This window comes from Petaurus breviceps, unplaced genomic scaffold (assembly GCF_028583685.1).
Source record: "Petaurus breviceps papuanus isolate PSGF00001 unplaced genomic scaffold, PetGlider_PUasm1.0 90847, whole genome shotgun sequence".
Classification (NCBI taxonomy): Eukaryota; Metazoa; Chordata; class Mammalia; order Diprotodontia; family Petauridae; genus Petaurus; species Petaurus breviceps.
In genome coordinates this window covers 20523437-20543576 of record NW_027187360.1, presented here as the reverse complement: position 1 = coordinate 20543576, position 20140 = coordinate 20523437, and the positions used below count along the sequence as shown (strand labels likewise).

General features: G+C 45.3%; 1 protein-coding gene across 1 annotated transcript in view; it reads left to right on the top strand.

Annotated features, from left to right (window-relative positions):
- The window catches only part of LAMA5 (laminin subunit alpha 5), a 124120-nt gene that overhangs the window by 51764 nt on the left and 52216 nt on the right, over positions 1-20140 (top strand). The window contains exons 3-13 of the mRNA XM_069072543.1: positions 4180-4297; positions 6494-6612; positions 7443-7613; positions 8214-8311; positions 15970-16085; positions 16570-16688; positions 17212-17302; positions 17636-17770; positions 18775-18837; positions 19320-19460; positions 19726-19863. Coding sequence (XP_068928644.1) covers positions 4180-4297; positions 6494-6612; positions 7443-7613; positions 8214-8311; positions 15970-16085; positions 16570-16688; positions 17212-17302; positions 17636-17770; positions 18775-18837; positions 19320-19460; positions 19726-19863 — 1309 coding nt within the window. The remainder of the gene's footprint in view (positions 1-4179; positions 4298-6493; positions 6613-7442; positions 7614-8213; positions 8312-15969; positions 16086-16569; positions 16689-17211; positions 17303-17635; positions 17771-18774; positions 18838-19319; positions 19461-19725; positions 19864-20140) is intronic.

The window sequence follows — 20140 nt, the reverse complement described above, 5'->3', positions numbered from 1 at the left end:
AGGTCCTTCCCAGCTCTCAATCCCGTGATCTTGTTGTGCCAAGGTGTGTTTGAATGTGTGAATGAATGATTGGAAAAACAGTCATTAAGCATTTACTGTGTGTAAAGGACAAATTAGCATGATGTGCACATGCACGCACATATATGTACGGGACACATGAAGGTATGTACCTGTGTTGGGGCAGCATGGAAATAGTTGCTATGATAAATAGCCCAAGGCTCTGATCCTATGGGAATCTCTGTGGCTCCTGGCTTTGGAAGACTAGGCTTCCTCTCGATTTCCTCTGGACCGAATGGATCAGGAGGCAGGTAGCCTTCTCACTGCTGCTGTCCCATTCCCAACCTGAGGCCCAGGCTGCCCTCCCCATGGAGGCATGTGTGATGCCGGTCCTTGGAGATGTGAGGGATAGGGAGGCCAGCCACCTCTCCATAGCCTGCCCCACTCAGGAATCAGGAGCCCACTCCACTCTTGGGAAGAATCCTGTATCCTGCTCCATTCTTCCCAGAAGGAATTTTGTTGGCAGGGCTGTGTAGACAGTTTGGCAAGTATGAACTCAGCCACATGCCAGGTGCTCTGGTATGCATAATAGGGGTGAGATCACTGTGGGCTGGAATAGGATAATAAGGTCACAGATTTAGAGCTGTAAGAGACCTTAGGGACCATCCAGTCCAACCCCTACATTTTACAGATGAGGAGGTTAAGAGGCCAAGTGACTTGCCCAGGATCATAGGGTAAATATCTGAGGCAGGATTTGAACTCAGGTCTTCCTGAGTCTCAGTTCAACACTGCCCACTACCCACCTACCACCCCCAAATAATTGGGGTAAGTTTTATGGAGGAGGTTGGGAAAATAGGACTGAGAAGTTGTCCTTTTTACATTTTACTTCACAGGGCATCATGCAAAAGAGAAGTCATTGCCCATTCGAGGCTTCAGTTATTCCCAGATATGAGGCTCTGGCCCCTCTGCCCATATGTGGGGAGGAGTATGTGAAAAGAGAGTTGTGACTGTGGGAGGTAGGAGTGGGGGATATCTCTGTCTCAGACTAGAAAAAAAAATCTCTGATTAGTTCCCCAGTCAAATTCACAGCAAACACCAAGCCAACCCTAGGGATTTAGGATAAAGGGATTTGGTTCCAGGGTTTTCCAAGGAGTGACCTCCTTCCATTTTCACCCCAAAGCAACCCCAGCCCTGAGGTCCCTCCAGGAATGAAGGAAGTTGAGGTGGGGCTGGGAACCTCCAGAGAAGCTGGATTCCTCCATAATTTGACCCAGGGGGCAACAGGAGGGAGATAAGAGGGAGCTTACCTTCTCAGGAATGTAGCTTTGCTTAGCTTTCCTGGGGGAGGAATGTAGTAGGAGCCCCCTCATTCCCCACCCCTACCCTGAGCTCTAGAGAGCCGCAGGAATGGGGAATGTGGTGAGGGTGTGTGAAAGCTGTACTTCTAAAGGGATGGGAAGGACCCAAGAAAAGAGCTGCCCCTTCATCCTGTACCCCATAGGGGATGTCACCTTGCATCCTCCTTCTAGTCACCACCAGAACTGCTTTCCCTGCTCTGAGGTCTCTCTGGCCACAAAGCCTTGACCGTTCTATGCTCTGAAAGCCCTCTAACTATAAGGGGACAAGGCTGACAGGTAGAGAAGCAAGCAGAGGGGGAGGGAGACAGAGAGCGCAAGATCCTGGAATGGGGTTTCAGGATGTTTTAGAACATCCGAAGTGCCTTAGAAATCATCCCATCCAGATCCCTTCTCTGGGAGATGAGAAGCTTGAGGCTTAGCACAAGTCACACATGTCACACAAGGCAGAGGGAGAATTGGAACCCAAGTCCTGGGACTAATTCCCGTGTTTCTATCTCGTCACCACTGACTTCCTCTTGGTATAGAAGTGTACTGGGGTGACAGGGAGTAGAATATAGCAAGATAAACCTCTTTTGATCCCCTTACTCCTTCAGCCCAGTGATGCTTTCCTGAGAAGGGAGACCCAGGAGGCTATTTTCTGGGAAGAAATGGGCTCAGAATGAGAAAACTGCCTCCTGTTGGCAGAGAAGAATTACTCAGCTTCCCTAAACCTATCCTTTGATTGGAAGGAGACCCAGTTTGGGCCAAAATCCACACCTGTCAGATGTTTCAGGGCCTTGGAGGGGGTTGTCCTGGGGGTACTGGGGTTAGAGAAGGGCTCCATCCCCCAGCACAGCCTCTGGGTCTCTGTCCCACCCAGCTCTTCATCCTAAGTGTGGGGGTGGGGGAATCCATGAACCTAGATGCTCAAGAACAGTCTCATTGTCAGATGTACTTCATCTAATAGATCCTGGAAGCTTTGGCTAGAGTAGCATGGTACTCCACTGGAGAAATATAGCTTTCTCTTTGGGGCAAAAATATTATCACAAACATTACTTGGGTAGAAGAAGGAAGATAATAATCATGATATTATAGGTTTAGGGCTGGAAGGGACTTCCCTGGCCAAAACGTCTAGGGAAATCAGAACTGGGTGAAGAATTTATTCTCTAACAATTTACGTCCTGCTGACGTTTGGGGACCAAATAAAGGTATGCGCCTAAAAGGGAAGAACCTGAGGGTACTCTCACCCTTGGGTCTTTTATCCAGAGAGGAAGCCGGATTCTGAACATTCCCATCCCCCTGGGGTGGGGAACCTGACAGCTGTGAACATGAGAGGTAATTTTTGGGGGGAGAGGAGGATGCTGACTGGGCAAGGAGCCAACCTCTTCTCATCTCTATCTCTCCCTAACACCAGGCCTTTTGACAGGATGATGAATGGGGAGGTCCTCTACAAGCTAACTGCTTCAAGGGGGAGGGGAAAGGCATTCCAGCCAGGGCCCCCCAGGCTTGTAAGATACTGGGTGATATCTTCCAAAGCTAATGGCTAAATTTCCATGTGAATAATTTGGACCCCTTTTCAGTCTTGTTTCCAGACTAGGACTAGGCAGGGCCTACTGAGAAATCCCTTCCTTTCCCTTCTTTCCATGATCCCCAAGTGTTATCTGTTCCTGCCTTGGTGACATCAGCCTCCAGTCTAAGCTACAGACTGAGCCCTAACATCAGTCACAAATTAAGATGAAACCTCCCCTTTAGCTATATCACCTGTGTAAATTATTCACAAGGGAAGCTGGCCAAGAGTATCAGTGGTTTGGTGCAGTACATCTCTGATGCTAAGGGATTAAAGATAAACAGAATGTGTGTCATAGAATGTCATCCTGCAAAGGAGCTTCGAAGGTCATCTCACCCAGAAGTGTCCCATGCAGCCCACAAGCTGCCAAATGCAGACAGAACCTGATTTAAAACTTAGTCCTATCTGATCTTAATGTGCTGGTGTATGGATAAAAAAAGAAAGAAATATAAGTGTGTGAGGTTTTCTAAGTCTATATTTGACCCACAAAGATCCTTAGGTATGGTTTAGCATGCACACGCGCGTGCGCGCACACACACACACACACACACACACCCATTTCTATGAGATTGACAACACTGATCTAGCCCTCATTTTACAGATGGGGAAATGGAGGACCTGAGAAAGGAAATGACTTGCCAAGGTCACCCAACAATTAGTGCTAGAGCCAAAACTGTTCCTATTTCTACTGTGCTTCTTCAGAAAAATTGTCTGTTAAAGGGGGTATCCACATGAATGAGATTACAGGCCCATTAAAGTATAAAAGAGACTGCCTTATTAAATAGTATGAGTGCTACACTATGCCATAAGCAAGGCCTTGGACTGGAGTGCCTGATAGATAGAATGGCAAAGCCCAGAAGAGAGATGTAAGTCTTTCAGGAGACACTGACAGTCCAGAGAGTTAATGAGAGTCGTCATATGGAATCATAGTTTTAGAGTTTGAGGAGACCTTAGCAGCCATCCAGTGAACCACCTCATTTTACAGAGGCTCAGAGAGGTAAATGGTCTACCCATGGTCAAACAGATAGTGTCAGAAGCAGAATTTGAACCTAGGTCTTCCTCACTCCAAATATATCTGTCCATCTTCTGCTTCTGCCCCTTAAGTTACATACACAGCCTTGTTAAGGACTCCTGCAAGCCTTGTCAACCTTTCAGGGAGGAGGGGGATGGGTTTAGGGAAACACTGTAGCCAGGCAAGCATCAGCCCAGGTAGTCTTCCTAGAGAAGATACTTCACTCCCTTTATCATTTTTCCTCACCTGCATTTCTTCTTTTGCAGCTTTTCCATGTGGCCTATGTCCTCATCAAGTTTGCCAACTCTCCGAGGCCAGACCTCTGGGTACTTGAGAGATCCACAGACTTTGGACTCACCTACCAACCCTGGCAGTACTTTGCCTGTAAGTAGATTTAAAGCTGTGACCCTTGACAGCAGGGAGGGATATAATGGGGGAAGCCCAGGAGAAGTGGGACCTATGTCTGTAGGCAATCTGGAGGGCAAACCTGCACCGTCTACCCTTTGTGAGGGGCTCTGTGGCTTCATGAACAGACCAGTGACAAAACGGCCATGGGCAATGCCAGAGGGCTGCTGCTACACATCTCAGCCCCATCAGCCTCCGATGCCTGCTATTTGGGATCTTGATATTGCCAAGACTGAGCAGGGGCCTCACTGTCTGCTTCTTAGGTAGCTGGGACAGTGGGGCATCTTCCATGATTCCTACCCTCACATACTTCTCTGAGTTCCTCTTTTCTGAAGTGCTCACCTTGCTGTTGTGGCCTTTCTGACTTACAGGACTGCCCTTTGGGAGTTTCATGGTCTAGTCTTGACTTTGCCACTGACCTGGTACAATCATTTCACTTTTCTGACCTCAATTTCCTCATCCTTTGGTATGAAGGGTGTGGATTATAGCACTTCTAAGTTCCCTTTCAGGTCTGCTATTCTTTATTCTTAGGTCCCTTCTGCTTCCTAGGCTCTATGTTGTAATTTTCCTCCCATATCTGACATTTTATGGTCTCTGTTCTAAGGATTCCTTCCCATTTTAGATATTCTTTATTCTAAGATTCCCTCCTATTCTGACATTCTATATTCTGTGTTTTAAGGTCCCTTATCACTGACATCCCACGTTATAAGGGCCCTTCCAGCTCTCCGTTCTAAATTTCATTCTGGTTTGAACAGTACATGTTGTAAGGTACCTTTAAGCTATAATAGTATGGCTAGCATAATTGTAAACTTGGAGAATATTGCCTCTGGTGGCCCCTACTTTCTCTTCCCCTTCTTTATCTTAATTCCCTCAGTCCCACCTTGAGGCCCTAGGGACCCCTTGTCTAGGAGGAGAATATAAATAAACTTCCTCCCTTGAAGTATTCAAGGCTAAATAGGTTTTCCCTTTCAGGAGCGTTTCCATTTTAAGACAAAAACCTGGAGAGCATTACTTACACCTTGAGTTATAGTTCTGCCTGTACTTGCTTTATCTTCCTATTAGTCTATAAATCTCTGAGGGCCTGGACTGTATCATCTTTATCTTGAATCCTCCCCACTCTGAGCCTGATTGCCCTGTGCCTATGCACTCCTAACACATACATATCTCAAGAAGACAAACTTAATTCACCCAAGATTTAGTAAGTACCTACTATGAGCAAGGTACTGGATATGTACAAAAGCGAAAATGAAGCAGTCCCTGCCTGGGAAGGGATTTATTCTGCTGATGAGATACAGAGACAAGAAATAATATAGGTTAAATTAAAGAAAGGGGAAACACTATCCACTTCAGGCTATAGGAAAGGCTTTCTGTAGGAGGTACCATTTGACTTATAATTTTTCTCTCCTCCCCAGCTTCTGCCCTCATACTAGGAACTTCAACATATATATTCACTCTCCCTCAAATACTCTTAAGTTCCTCAGCCTGCTCCACTGAGTTACACCTCCACCCCCACCTTTGAGTTCAAGAATTCTGAAATCCACCCCTTTATCTGGGCAGCAAGGTGGAGCAGAAGATAGAGTACCAGCCCTCGAGTCAGGAGGACCTGAGTTCAAATCTGGCCTCAGACACTTAATAGCTGTTTGACCCTAGGCAAGTCACTTAACCCTGTTTGCATCAATTTCCTCATCTGTAAAATGAGCTGGAGAAGGAAATGGCAAACCATTCCAGTATCTTTGCCAAGAAAACCACAAATGAGATCATATAATCAGACATGATTAAACAACAAAATGGAATAATGATGGTCCCTTTAGAGATACAAAAAGGTTCAGCTTTGGATAATTTGATTTTGAAATACTGATTAGATATTCAGAAGGTAATTTGTTCAGGAGAAATTAGCATTAAATATATAGATTTGGAAATCATCTTTGTTGATGTTAATTGAACCCCATGGGAGCAGGTGAGATCACTAGTGGAGAAGGGAGAAAAGAGAAGAGAATGACTTAAGATAGAAAACAAGTGAGAAAGTCTTCCTTTGGGAGAGTCCAAATTGGGCTCCACCTTTTCATTGTGGCCATGTTGCTTTCTCAATTTTTTCTACCTTTCGGTGAAATCTGGAGGGTTCCTAACTCTCCCTGACACATCCAAGCCTGGCTCATACCATCTGTTCTCCTACAGCATCCAAGAGGGACTGCATTGAGAAGTTTGGACTTCAGACGCTGGAGCGAATCACCAGGGATGATGATGTCATCTGCACCACCGAATACTCTCGTATTGTACCCCTGGAAAATGGGGAGGTATGGCTGTGACTGGTGGGGAGAATGGGAATATAAAGGGATATTTCAGGTGGTACTAATGGAAAAGGAAGGCATCAGGTGTAGTCACTTGGGGGGGGGGACTTAGGAGATGGGGAGGGATGAAGGAGAGGCCTCAGAGTGCTGGAGTTGAGGGGTTAAATCAGCTTTGGGAAAAGTTTCAGAAAATCAGGTATAGAAATGCCTCAGATGGTAGACTTTAAATGATCCCCAAGCCCTCTCTGAGCTCTCTGCTGAGGCACTGGGAATAGCATCCTGTCTCTGCTGTAAAGATACTTGGAGCCCACACACAGACTCTCTCCAAAGCCCAACCTGTGTGCTTTTGTTTTTATTTGGCTCACTGCCTAAGTTCTTTTAGGCCCTGGCATATGGCTCTACTAGAGACAGAAGGAAGAAGCACAGTCCTTTGTTTGAGGGAACCTTCAGCCTGAGGGAGATTTAGCACCTGCTCTTGGGTACCTAGTCAATGGGAAATAGTATGAGGAAGGTATATATACTTGGGGAGTCTGTAACCTGAAGACAATAGCACCAGTCCTTCGGGTCCCCTTAGTCTGAGAACTCAGTGTCAGCCTTTGGGGAGTCTCCTCTATGAGGAGAAAATAGAACCTACTCTTAGGGGAGCCCTTGTTTTAATGGGGAGAGGTAACCCTGCCCTTCCTTGGAGAGAGACAGAGATCCCACAGACGCCCCACCCAGCAGCATCCATGCCTACCAGGAGCTTTTGGAGCTATGGAGTTGAATGCAGATGGGCATGGTTGGCCACCTCTGCTTCATGTGCCCTGTCTCCTACAACCTTTGAACTTTCCTTTCAGATTGTGGTGTCTCTGGTGAATGGGCGGCCAGGGGCCATGAATTTTTCATACTCCCCACTCCTTCGGAATTTCACCAAGGCCACTAACATCCGACTTCGTTTTCTACGCACCAATACTTTACTTGGCCACCTAATGGGGAAGGCGCTACGAGACCCCACTGTTACTCGCCGGGTGAGCCTCCCACCCATAGTCTGGGGATTTCTAGGGAAATTAGGATATTCATATTATCCTCCAACCAGGGAGACCACATGCTTGGTAACCAGGCTGAAGTTTCATGCCTGGCTTGGATTCTCTGGGACAGTATGCCAAGCTCAAATTGAAATGAATCAGAAAAACACAAATTAACATTATCTATATTGTATTTTTATTTGTTAAATATTTCCCAATTGCATTTTAATGTGGTTTAGGCAGTGCTCAGGAGTTCTATAGGCCTTTGAGTTTGATACCTCTTCTCTGGGAAACCTGTTGCCTAGAGGATGAGTGATTTTACCAAAGTTATATAGGAAGGACAGTGGTAAAAGCAGTATTTAAGCTTAGGGCTCCTCAGCCCCCACCTAGGACTAATTTTGACAGACCAGTCAGCACCTCACACTGAGTACTTCCCTGTACTAGCCTTTGAGGGATTCCTCATCTGAACAGGAAGACTCTAGGCCCACCAAGCCTCAAGAAGTTACTTGTTATAAGCTTGACCATTCAATTCTGCTGAAGGCCTAAGGTTCTTGGTGAATGGGAGGGCAACAAGGGAGATGCTCACCTGTCCCACTGTTACAGTATTACTACAGCATCAAGGATATCAGCATTGGGGGTCGTTGCGTCTGCAATGGTCACGCAGATGTCTGTGATGCCAAAGATCCCACAAACCCCTACAGGTAAGAAGACCTTGAGGTCATATTCTGTTTTTTTCCTCACTCCTGGTACATACATACACAAGTGTGTTTGCAATCAGAAGAACACTGAATCGGGAGTAAAAAAGTCTGGATCTAAGTCTTAGCTCCCCCATTGCCTGTGACTGTGGGCAAGTCATTCAATCTCTCATTTTCCTTCATCTGTTTAATGGACTAATTATATCTACTCAACCTAACTAATTTGTCTGTTGGGAGGATCTAGAATGATAATGTATCTAGTGTTTTGTATACTGCAAATCTTCCCTTCCCCGTGGATGGGGTGATTGTGTTTGCATCTTATATGTGGGTGTGTGTTTGTTCCTCATTATACATCTGTATAAATGTTTGTGTGTATGACTGAGTGTCCATATGTGATGGATCAGTCATTTCCTCAGTGCTGATCTGAATTGTCAGAGTCTCTTTTTTCCCCACCCATTTTGCTTCCTGTTTTGTCCCACCCTGCCTGTTCTGTCCTTATCAGAGTCTGTTTTCCGTGGATTTAGGGCTATTTATGTGTTTGGGAAGATGAGCTTGGAAAACAAATGGAAATCAGAAGGGGGAACAGCAGTGCTGGGACCATGTCTGGGAATTTAACTCCCTGGAAGCAAGGCGCTCCTTCAGACTGAGGTTGCCGCTTCCCACCATAGACTTCCAGAAATCAGTCTGAGGGGGCTTGGAGCCAGGACAGATGAAGAAGCCTGCACAAGCTCCCACCCACACCCATGTCCGGCAAATTAGACCCCTACACAGGCAGCCTCTGTTTCCAGTTACATCTCAGCAGCTGGAATGTGCCAGTCATGGCCATGGGGGTTGGGGGGGGGGGAGTTTCTATATTATGGGCACAGATTTATTCTGGTCATCAACTGAAGGACTGCAGAGTTCTTGATATTAAGGCCAAGTCCTAACTGGGCTTTGGGGAGGGGTGGGTGGGTGGATGGGAAAACAACTTATTACTGATATGAGGAACTGATGTCAGGGCTAAGAATGTGAGGGTAGAGGGACTCAGGGTTTTCTAATTGGGTCCTGTTTAGCCTCTAGTCTCAGCTCAACACAGTTTTTCTTTCTCTTAACTCCCCTGGTCATGGGGGAAGCCAGATCCCACTGTCTGCCTTTGCCTCTGTCTTGGCCAGGCATCCTGAGCTATAACAGTCCCCTGGTTTCTCAATCAAAGAAATCTCATAGGATCAAAGAATCTCAAAGTTGGAAGGGACTTGTAGTGTAACATCCTGTCCATACAGGATTCTTCTCTCTAGCATCCCTTATAAGTACCTGGCTTCTGTTTGGGGACTTCCAGAGATATGGAGCTCATGGCCTCAGAAGGTTAAAACCAGCTTGTTTCCCAGTATTCCCAGTGCTGATTCTTGGTGCCTGGGGAGCCAATCCAGGGCTGGAGAATTTTCTCAATCTCTCAGCTGATTCTTGGTTGTTTATGTGTCTGGTAAGTGAGTAGTTCCCGCAGATAATCCAAAAACCACTCTACCTATTCTATTCAACTTCTTCTTACTCTTCCCCAACTGTTGGCAGTGTATCTAACAGGGAATGGGAAGTGGGGAGTGGAAAAAGGGATACAGCAGGTGCCAGATAATCAGTCCCTGGATGATTGAGATAGAGCCCTGGACAGTATTGGACTTGTAGTTAGTAGACCTGGATCCTGTTAGCAGGTTTTTTATTGAGCCAGTATCTAACCTGAGAATGCTTGGAGCTACACAAAGTAGGCCTAGAGTAGGGAATGCCAGTAATCAGGTAGTTTAATTAACCAGTTTCAGAGTGGTGAATGCTTTCCTAGCTGAAGTAAAAGCACAAGTTATATAGGTAAATCACAAACGGGGAAGGAGAGGGGAAGGTGGAGTACAAGCAATCATTTGGTGGTTTCTCATGAGAAACCCACAGATCCCCCAATACAACAATTTTGGAATCAAATCTTTGGGGGTTGTGACCACCTGCCCTAGAATATAGAACCAGAGTTCTGTGATGGGAATAGGTTCTGCATTCTTTGATTCACTTTACTGTGATTGTAAGCATTGTCAGAGTTTTGATTATTAGTTTAAGCTGCATTGTGACCTCTGATTCCCAAGCTAGAGAGTCTGCTCTTGGGAAAACTATATTATTAATAGTGTGTTCATTACACATATCATATCGATTAATATGAAATTATAATTCCCTTCTCAGTCCAAATCCTACCTACTCATGACAGTTTTGTGCGTGTGTGTGTGTGTGTATGTGTGTATGTGCACATGTGCTTGTGTACAAATTTTTTGTTTTTTACAACCTGGCCCCTTCCTACCTGTCTAGTCTTTTATACTTTAATCCCTACATACATCTATAGTCAAGCTACCCTGGTTAATTTGCTGTTCCTTGAACAGGACATTCCTATCTCTGGTTTCCATGTGTTTGCACTCTTTGGAGCAGATTCAGGGAACCTTGTCCTTGACCTCAGAGCTTTCCTCCTATATAGATTTATGGACCTCTCGATTTCATTCTTCCTTCCTTCCTTCCTTCCTTCCTTCCTTCCTTCCTTCCTTCCTTCCTTCCTTCCTTCCTTCCTTCTTTCTTGGAGGGCAATTGGGGTTAAGTGACTTGCCCAAGGTCACAGCTAGTTTTTGTGTTAAGTGTCTGAGGCCAGATTTGAACTCAGGTACTCCTGACTCCAGGGCCGGTGCTCTATTCACTGCACCACCTAGCTGCCTCATGACCTCTCTTGATTTCTAATCACCGGCCTAGAACACTGAATTCTCTTGACCTTCTTGACCCCTGGACATGCTTGAATTCCATGTTTTCAGATCTCTAACCTTTTCACCTTCTCTTGGCTGCTGTTACAGCCACCATGTAATCATTGTGCTCAATTCTAGGACCCCCTACTATTCCCCTTAGAGCTTTGATTTAAGCAAGTCATTCACAAGGAAAAAGAAAATTATCAGTTTAGAAACAATACTCCAGCATGAGGTCATTAGAAGTGCCTGTATAGGGGCGGCCAGGTAGCACAGCGAGTAAGAGCACCGGCTCCAGTGTCGGGATGACCTGGATCAAATCCGGGCTCAGATACTCAGCACCACACCCAGCAATAACTGGCCGTGTAACCTTGAGCAAGTTACTTAACCCCGATTGCTTTAAAAAAAAAAAAAGAAGTGCCTGTATAAGATTTCTATCTAGCCAGTTGGTGGGAGCTAACATCTAAACTGTTAAGTTTAGCTAGATTTCCTGGGCCCAGCTAAGCTCCGTATCTTCTCTGGGCCTGGAACTCAGCAGCTCTTTCACAGGTATAATCCTCTATTTTAGCATCTAAGGTAACCATGGCCCAGAGTAAGTAGTGTGAAATGATCTCTCAAAGCAATTTTGTAATTCGTGATGAGAAAATGATACAAGTAATTAAAACAAATTTATTAGAGTGGGAGGGAGAATTATTATAGTGGCTTAAGGGGGTTGCAGTTCAGAATTAGAAGGGCCCTTGGAGATTATCTAGTCCAAACTATTGGATTTGTGAACCTATGCTCTTTCTACATCACCAGAAAGCTGACAGCCACTCTCTGTCCAACACAACATATAGGGAGGTGGATGGTCTCTGGATTATTACTCTTTCTTGCTTGAGGAAGCTAATGGAGGATAAGAGAGAGGCTGGTCTTTAGGCTAAGGAGGGAGGGAAGGAAAAACCCTGGAGAGGTCATTCTCCAGGTTAAGGGAATGGACCTGGGTATATTTATTTATAGGATGGAGGGAGTCATCTGTTGGAGTGCATGAATGGAGTGTGCACATCAAAATTTTGTACCCTTTAAATGTCACAGGACATATAAATAGGATGAAGCTCTAAGAGGCCCCCTCTGATAAGGCTTTGGGCTTATTAAGAAGAAGCACACCTCCCTCCCCCACCCCACCTCCCAAGACATTTCCATTAAAAAATTTCATTTTTACTCTGTAAAAATGAAATCGTAGGATTTCGAACTGAAAGGGACCATTCAGAAGCACCTACAACCAGCTTATTTTACAGATTGGAAAACTGAGGTCCAGAAGACATAAATAACTTGAAAATTTTGCATGAGGGTTTCCAGTTCCTTTGTCTTCCATACCTAGATCTATGATCCAATGACCTTATGATTTCATCTCAGACCCTGAAGTTCCTCCTTCTTTGTGCTTATAAATTATTGAAGTAATTCCTTCAAACTATCAGATCCCCATGAGGCTGCCCTCTGGAGAAGTAGTATGGCATGTGGAAGGAGTCAGATTATCTGTTGTAATCCCGTCTGGGCCATCCACTACCTGGATGACCCTGGACAAGCCCCTTTCCCTTTGGAGGCTTCAGTTTTCCTGTCTATAAAAGGAAGGGGTTGGTTCCTTTTGAGTCTTAGATCTGTGAATTTCATGATCCTTACTATGTGTTTTCTTGGTTACGTTACTTCTCTGGGCCTCAGTTTCCTCTTCAGTGAAAGGAAGCAGTTGGACTAGAAGATGTCAGGCTTCCCCTGCACTTAGATCCTATTCATCTTATGATGATCCTACTTTCCCCTCCCCAATTAGAGATTCAAACCCCCCCCCCCCAAAGGTGCCTTACTTTATCCATTGATTTGTAGTCCTAAATCATTCTCAGCCAATCAGGCAGCCTCCGGATTACTGCCAAGCTTTGGTTGCTCTACCCACATTCCTGTATAATCACTTGGCTGACTAGATATCATTCCTTCCTTGGCCTAAATCAAGGAGGAGAAAAAGAACTATTTTAGACTCCTGAAGCTGAGAAGTATCTTAAAAATCATCTAATCCAACTCATTCGTTTTACAGGTGAGGAAACTGAGGCCTTTGCCTTGGGTCACCTGACTAGTATGTGGGTCAGCTGGGATTTGAATTCAAGTCTTCAGTTGCCCGCTTATTTCTCTTTTGCTATACCATACTCTGTACACAACACGAAAGTACTTCCATCAACCAGAACACAAAATAATAATTCAACCAGTTAATTTACCCTCAAGGTTTATAGAAGATAATTCCTTTCATTATGGTGTGGGTGGTGCTTTTTTTTTTAAGTGGATGATTCATTTAACTCTCAGATTTAGGAAAGGACATAATATCTTCCACTGATACTTCCTCCCCCCACACCCAAATACTTCCCACCCCCAGGCCAGGTAGCATTGGCTCACATTCTGAATGTCAGTTCCTCATCAACTTGCAGCTGTCCTGTTGAGTGAGTGGGTTTCCCCCTCTGGTGCCAACAGAATTTTTGTGTCTGTGTTGGCCCCAGTGTTACAAGGCTTTCTTTCCCCAGGGCTCTGGCTGTCTCCCATCCCCAGCGGGATGCTTTTGGATTCAAAACTAGGAGATGTAGAAGCTCAGCCCCCAGCAGCTGTTGGCTATGAAGGAGCAGAATCTAAGCTGAGGGGGTTAGTCTGTAACTGGAGGGCTCCAAGGGGCTATAAGTTTCTGTGTATCTTCTCCTGTAGCTTAAGGCAGGATCTACCACTTTGGGTCAGGAGCAGTGGGAAACTTCCTTCTCGTTGTCAAGTATCATCAGCATTTACCTCTCTGAAGTAGAGGTTATGGGCTGCCCTCGTGGTTTCTGCTTTACAGATGGATAAACCAAGGGTCAAGCTTGGGTTTCATTGCTTGTTTCCATAGTACTGGGAGAGGACTCTCTAGGGAGGGGAGTAGGTGAACATAAACTCCTGAACATTGAGTCTCAGGCCTGTCTTCTAGAAGAGTGCAAGGAGAAGAGGGGTCTGATCTTACCCCTATCTAGGATTTGGTGTCCAATGACCTTCCTGACTCATGGATTAGTCCTTGGGAAGGATAATGTTGAAGGCATTTGCTTTTCATGTAGCTAAACATTCTTTATCCTCAAGAATATGTCTTTAAGCTTCAGGGGAAATTATGTGTAGGCTGAGGGACAAGTCTTGATCCAATTTCAGTAGGCCCTGCACCCCTCACATTTACTAGTTCTGGAGTATATAGCATTCTGGGGCCACTGTCAAACCTGAGATCACATTCTTTCACTTGATGTCTATTTTTTAGGCAGACCTACTGCCTGGTTTCTTCTGAACTCACACAATTTTTTTTCTAGACTAAATTGATTAGAGACTTTTTTGATATTGCTTGTTTTTATATAACATTTTCTAATGTATTTACGCCCTCTTCCCAAAGAGCCATCCCATATGACACAAAAGAAAAATAAAAAATAATTAATCAAAACTTAAACATTAATCAAGTCTCACATTGCATGAAGTATTCCATAGCCATAGTCCCTCATCTCTATAAAGAAAGGAGGAAGATGCATTCTCATATATCTTCTTTGGTCATTATAATTTTGACAAGGTTGGTCATTACAAATTTGTAGCAATCAGTTTCAAGAGAGATTCTTTTTTAAATTCACTTTTATATTATTTTCAACTCTATACTCTCTCCCTTCTACCTCTTCTCCCTGACCCATTGAGAAAGCAAGAAAAACAAAATTCATTACAAGCAAGTATAGTCAAGCAAAACAAATTACCACACTGACTATGTCAAAAAAAAAAAAAAGATCTCAATCTGTATCCCATGAGTCACCTGTAATTGTGATCAGTCATTGTATTGATCAGAGTGCCTTAGTTTTTCAAAGTTGTCTTAACGGTATTGTTATTGTATAAATTAATCTCCTGGTTCTGCTGACTTCACTTTCAATCAGTTTGTACAAGTCTTCCTAGGTTTTACTTAAACCATCCTTTCATCATTTCTTACAGCCAGCAGTATTCGATCACCTTCATATATAAGCCATTCCCCAATTGATGGGCACCCTTAAGTTTCCAGTTCTTTGCCACTACAAAAAGAGCTGCAAGAAATATTTTTGTCCACATGAGTCCTTTTCTTCTTTCTTTGATCTCTTTAGGGTATACACCTAGTAGAAGTACTGCTAGGTCAAGAGTATGCATAATTCCGTCGTTTTGGGGGCACAGTTCCAAAATGCTTTCTAGAATGGTTGGGCCACTTTTCAATTCCACTAATAGTTTATCAACATACCTGTTTTCCCCAAACCTTGCAGTATTTGTCATTTTCCATTTTTGTTAACTTTGCCCATCTGATAACCATATGAGGTCATACTCAGCATTGTTTTAATTTGCATTCTTTGATTGATTTAGAGCATTTTTCACATGCCTATTGATTGCTTGGATTTTTTCCTTCAAAAACTACCTATTCGTATCCTTCGATTATTTTTCAATTTAGGAATGACTGGCTAGAGAGATTCTAGATTTTAGATTACTCATGGACATGTACTGTCTCCAGTGACTATATTTACCCCATCTTCTTAGTCCTCATTCTGTCTGTAAGGAGCTGAGAAGTACCCCTGAGTCCACAGTGTGTACAACTGAGTGATAAGGGACTTCCTTCTTTCAACTGTACTGCTGATTACTATGCATGCACCAATCTCCTGACTCTCTTAGACTGTTACCAGCATAAATGTTCAGTGTACCCATAGCTCCACATGGCAAAGAATACTGTGCTACAAACTAAAAAAGTTTGGAAACCACTGGGCCAGACAATTCCAGCTTTAAGTCTTGTAAACCTGTGAAATAGGAACTGTTGACATTTCCTTCCTCTTGCCTGTCTGAGCACTGAGCTCCTCATAGTCCTTCCCCTGTGTTTCACCTTTCTTTTGCCCTAAGCTCCACCCCCACCCCCCTTGTCTTCTCCAGGCTCCAGTGTGCCTGTCAGCATAACACCTGTGGTGGTGCCTGTGACCGCTGCTGTCCTGGCTTCAATCAGCTGCCCTGGAAACCTGCCACAATGGACAGTGCTAATGAGTGTCAGTGTGAGTATCTCTGCCCTGCCCTGCTTGTAGACTTGTGCCAACTTGTGCATGTACATGATCAGACTGTACCTTTATGGTGCGAGCACATACTGACTTATAAATAGGTGTGCTCACACATAGGCCTCAGGGGGTGATTTTATTACCATCATCCTTAAGTGATATCCAGACCAGTGTTTTTATCCTGTTTGCAGAGGGGCAGATGAAGGCCCAAAGTAAGGGTGTGATTTGCTCAGAGTATCACAGCCTGTTAGTAGCAAAACCAGGGGTCCTGACTCCTCATTGGGGTCTCTGTTCACCACTTTGTGTTGCCTTGTCTAACTCATGATCAAGTAGTAGATAGAGGTGTCCAAACCCTGTACCTCAGCTAGAAAGGCTGCCCTGGAAGATGCCAGGGGGGCTTAGAAGGTTGAGAGGGGACACATAATGGGAAGAGGCTGGTAGGTTGTGCAGGGTCATAATACAGCCCAAATCTTTTTTTCTGTAGCCTGTAACTGTCATGGGCATGCATATGACTGTTACTATGACCCAGAAGTGGATCGGCACAAAGCTAGTAAGAACCGGGACAATGTCTATGAAGGTGGAGGTGTCTGTATTGACTGCCAGGTAAACTGATGCCACCAGCCAGAGCATCCTAACCATACCAATAATTCACCTTTATAAACACATTTTCCCTGTAAGGAAGTAAAAGTCTTATGATCTCTATTTTAGAGATGAGAAAACTGAGGTCCAGTGAGGGTCATTGACTTGCCAGGGGTCACACAGCCAGCTGTAATAATTCACATTTATGTTGTTGTTGAAGGTTTACAAGGCTCTTTCCCTCACAGCCCCCTTGTGAGATTGACAGTATTAGAAATTTGAATTCAAGTCTTCTGGTTCCTACTGTACTACACATAGGGGTCAGTGGATAGCTACATTGGGTCCCCACGAGGAAAGGGATTACCTTTTTATTGAGAGTAATATATACATTGCTAAGTGCTGGAAGGGGAAAGAATTCACTGTTCTAGTTTTGTTCCAAAGTGGGATCATAGAGAGTATGGTCACAGGGTCTCAGGCTAGGGCACAGTATCCCAACTAAAAAGCATCCTCCAATCTCCCTACTTCCCTCCCTCCCTCACCTACTATATAGCACCACACAACCGGCATCAACTGTGAGCGCTGTATCCCTGGCTATTATCGTTCACCTGAGCATCCCATTGACTCCCCCTACGTCTGCTACCGTAAGTAGGCTCTGCATCGGTGTTGGTGGGTAGGAGGGGAGATAGGCCTCTAACCCCAGACTTCCAATCAAGGCCATTCCTATGTGTGCTGAAGTCTGAGAAGGTGGGGATGATGGGGGTAATGTTCTCCTTGTTTTCCCAAGATGGAAGACTGAGACCCAGAGTGGCTTTCCCACGGTCACACAGCGGTAGAACTGAGGCTATCCTTATTTCTTTTGATAGTCTGACCTGGATCTGTGAAGGCTCTTCTCCTTTTCTTGGGCTTCATGGGGAGAGGGAGGGAGTCTGGGACTCTAGCTACCTGTATTCAGCTGTCCCGTTCCCTGTTTCCAGGTTGCAATTGTGAATCAGACTTCACAGATGGGACATGTGAGGACCTGACTGGCCGTTGCTACTGCAAGCCCAACTACACAGGGGAGCGATGTGATGCATGTGCCAAAGGGTTCACAGATTTCCCCCACTGCTATCGTGAGTAGCAGGACCTGGAGGAAGCAGAGATTATGTAGTTGGGGGCAAGCCAGTTCCTGAAGTTGCGATTATAAGTGTGCCTTTCTTTACCTAAGAAAAGTAAATCAGAAGTCCTATTTTATATGCTATGGGGCTGCTGTGTAAAGGAACTCTGAACTGAAAGCTTTTGATAAAGCAAATAATTGTCTATCGATTGATAATCTTGTGTGTGTTTGGAATTTCATCTAGAATGAGCTTATGTGAAAGCTGGAAGGGTCTTAAGACCATCTAATCGAGCTTCCTCATTTTATAGAGGAACAAAGCGAGGGCCTGGGAAGTGAAGGGACTTAAGGTCACATCGCCAGGGGGAGAGCTGAAATCTACTCCCAATCCAGCAGCTATTTTTAGTCCCAGGGTTTTATAAACTAAAACATGATGGGCTTTCCGAGAAGAGAAGTCTGTGTGAAGTCCTCCCATCCCTGAATCTTTGGAGCAAATCAGGAACATTATATTCATTATATGTTATATTCAGTGGCTTTCTTGGTTTTGTTCCCCCCTTACATAATCCCTTACTCACTAAGGCCTCCCAGGGACAGCACTGCCATATGAATGGGAATCACAAATGCAGCCATTAACCAAGCCACCGAAATACAGCTGACCCACTGGAGAATTTGTGGGCCTGGGGCTATGGTAATGGATTGGTGTGTAGCTGGAATAAAACTAGGAAGGCTTTCTAGGAGAGGTGGGCTAGATATGAGCAGGATCTCTGGGAGCAGTAAATTGAGGGCTATGTACCCAAGTTAGAGAAAGCAAGTCATATTGGTATATGATTATGAGGCTGGGTCTAGATGTGAAATTAGAATGGTTCCAAAGAGAAAAGGACCAAGGTAGGGGAATGCTTTTTTTTATGGTGGGAGTGAGGCCTTTTAGGTTGATGGGAGGGTACCCAACAGCCTCTAAGAAATGAGAGATGGAAACCTAGCTATGTGACTTGAGGATGTCTCTTCCCTCCTTCATTCCCTTAGCTGTGCCATCGTTCTCCCAGAATGACACTGGGGCACAGGTGCTTCCAGCTGGACAGATTGTGAGTAAGTATCTAATACTTGTGACCCCCACCCACTTTCTTTTATGAGGCTCAGTTCCTCTGCCTCTGGGAAAGAACCCCCACAGGCACCACTGGGAGCCAGAGAAGGCCATAAACTCCTATGATTCCTGTGCCCACTTCTGTCCTAGAAGCTCCTGGTCCTTGGGGAGTCCCTAGTCTGAAGGGGTATAGAAAAAATGGCCGTGCTGTTGGGGAGCTCCTAGCCTGAGGGCAAACACAACCCCGGCCACTGGGGGTCTCCCAGCTCCCGCTTAAACTGTATGCATGTGGACAGAGCAATGGGCAGAAGTTCTGGGGCCATGCTGCATAGTGTTCATGTGGGATTTTTCAAGGAAAGCACCTTAGAGAAGCTGTTAGAGTTAAAGATGGGCAGTGGAGAGCTGGAGCCATCTTGGATTGGGGCAGGGAGGGATGAGGGATGGGAAAGTCCATGTGTAAACGCTACTCACTGCTCATTGTCCCTAGACTGTGACTGCAGCGCTGCTGGGACCTTGGGAAATGCCTGCCGGAAAGACCCATACATTGGCCAATGCGTGTGCAAACCCAACTTCCAGGGTGTACACTGTGAGCAGTGTGCCCCAGGCTACTATGGACCAGGCTGCCTGCGTGAGTGTCTAAGCTCAGTGTTCCCTAAATGGGCTCCCCACCCTTACCCTCAGGACAAGACAAATCAAGGGACACTGAGGGGAAGCTCTGGCTGTTGGTCCCATTGTGGGTTGGGGTGGAAGAAATGTGGCCCTGGGGCCTTGAGAGAGGGATGTCTTCCAGTCCTGAAGTCCCAGTGTCTCCCATCCCCAAGGGAAAGTGCATGGGTGGAGTTTGGGGTCTGGAGGGTCCCCCTATTTACTCAGACTTTCTGCTCTTCCTCCAGCCTGCCAGTGTTCCGGGCCTGGCCAGACTGGTAGCAATTGTGACAATGAGACAGGGCAGTGTGTGTGCCGTACTGGCTTCGAGGGCCCTGCCTGTGACCGCTGTGCCCCTGGTTACTTCAGCTATCCACTCTGCCAATGTAGGTTGCCCCTCCCAAGACTTCACGTGCACATAGCACACCAGCAGTCACACCCAGGCATGCAACATCCACATACAAGCACACATACGTCATGGTCCTCCTGGCTCACATTTCTTTAGCACAATTTCCCCACAGTAACCTAGGGAGGCAGGAAGTATGATTATTATTACCCCTATTTTGCAGATGAAAAAAATAAAGATACAGGTTGGTCACTGGCCTGCTTGAGTTCACAAGTTTAGTTTTAAGCTGGCATGGACCACAGGGCTTCTGATTCCGG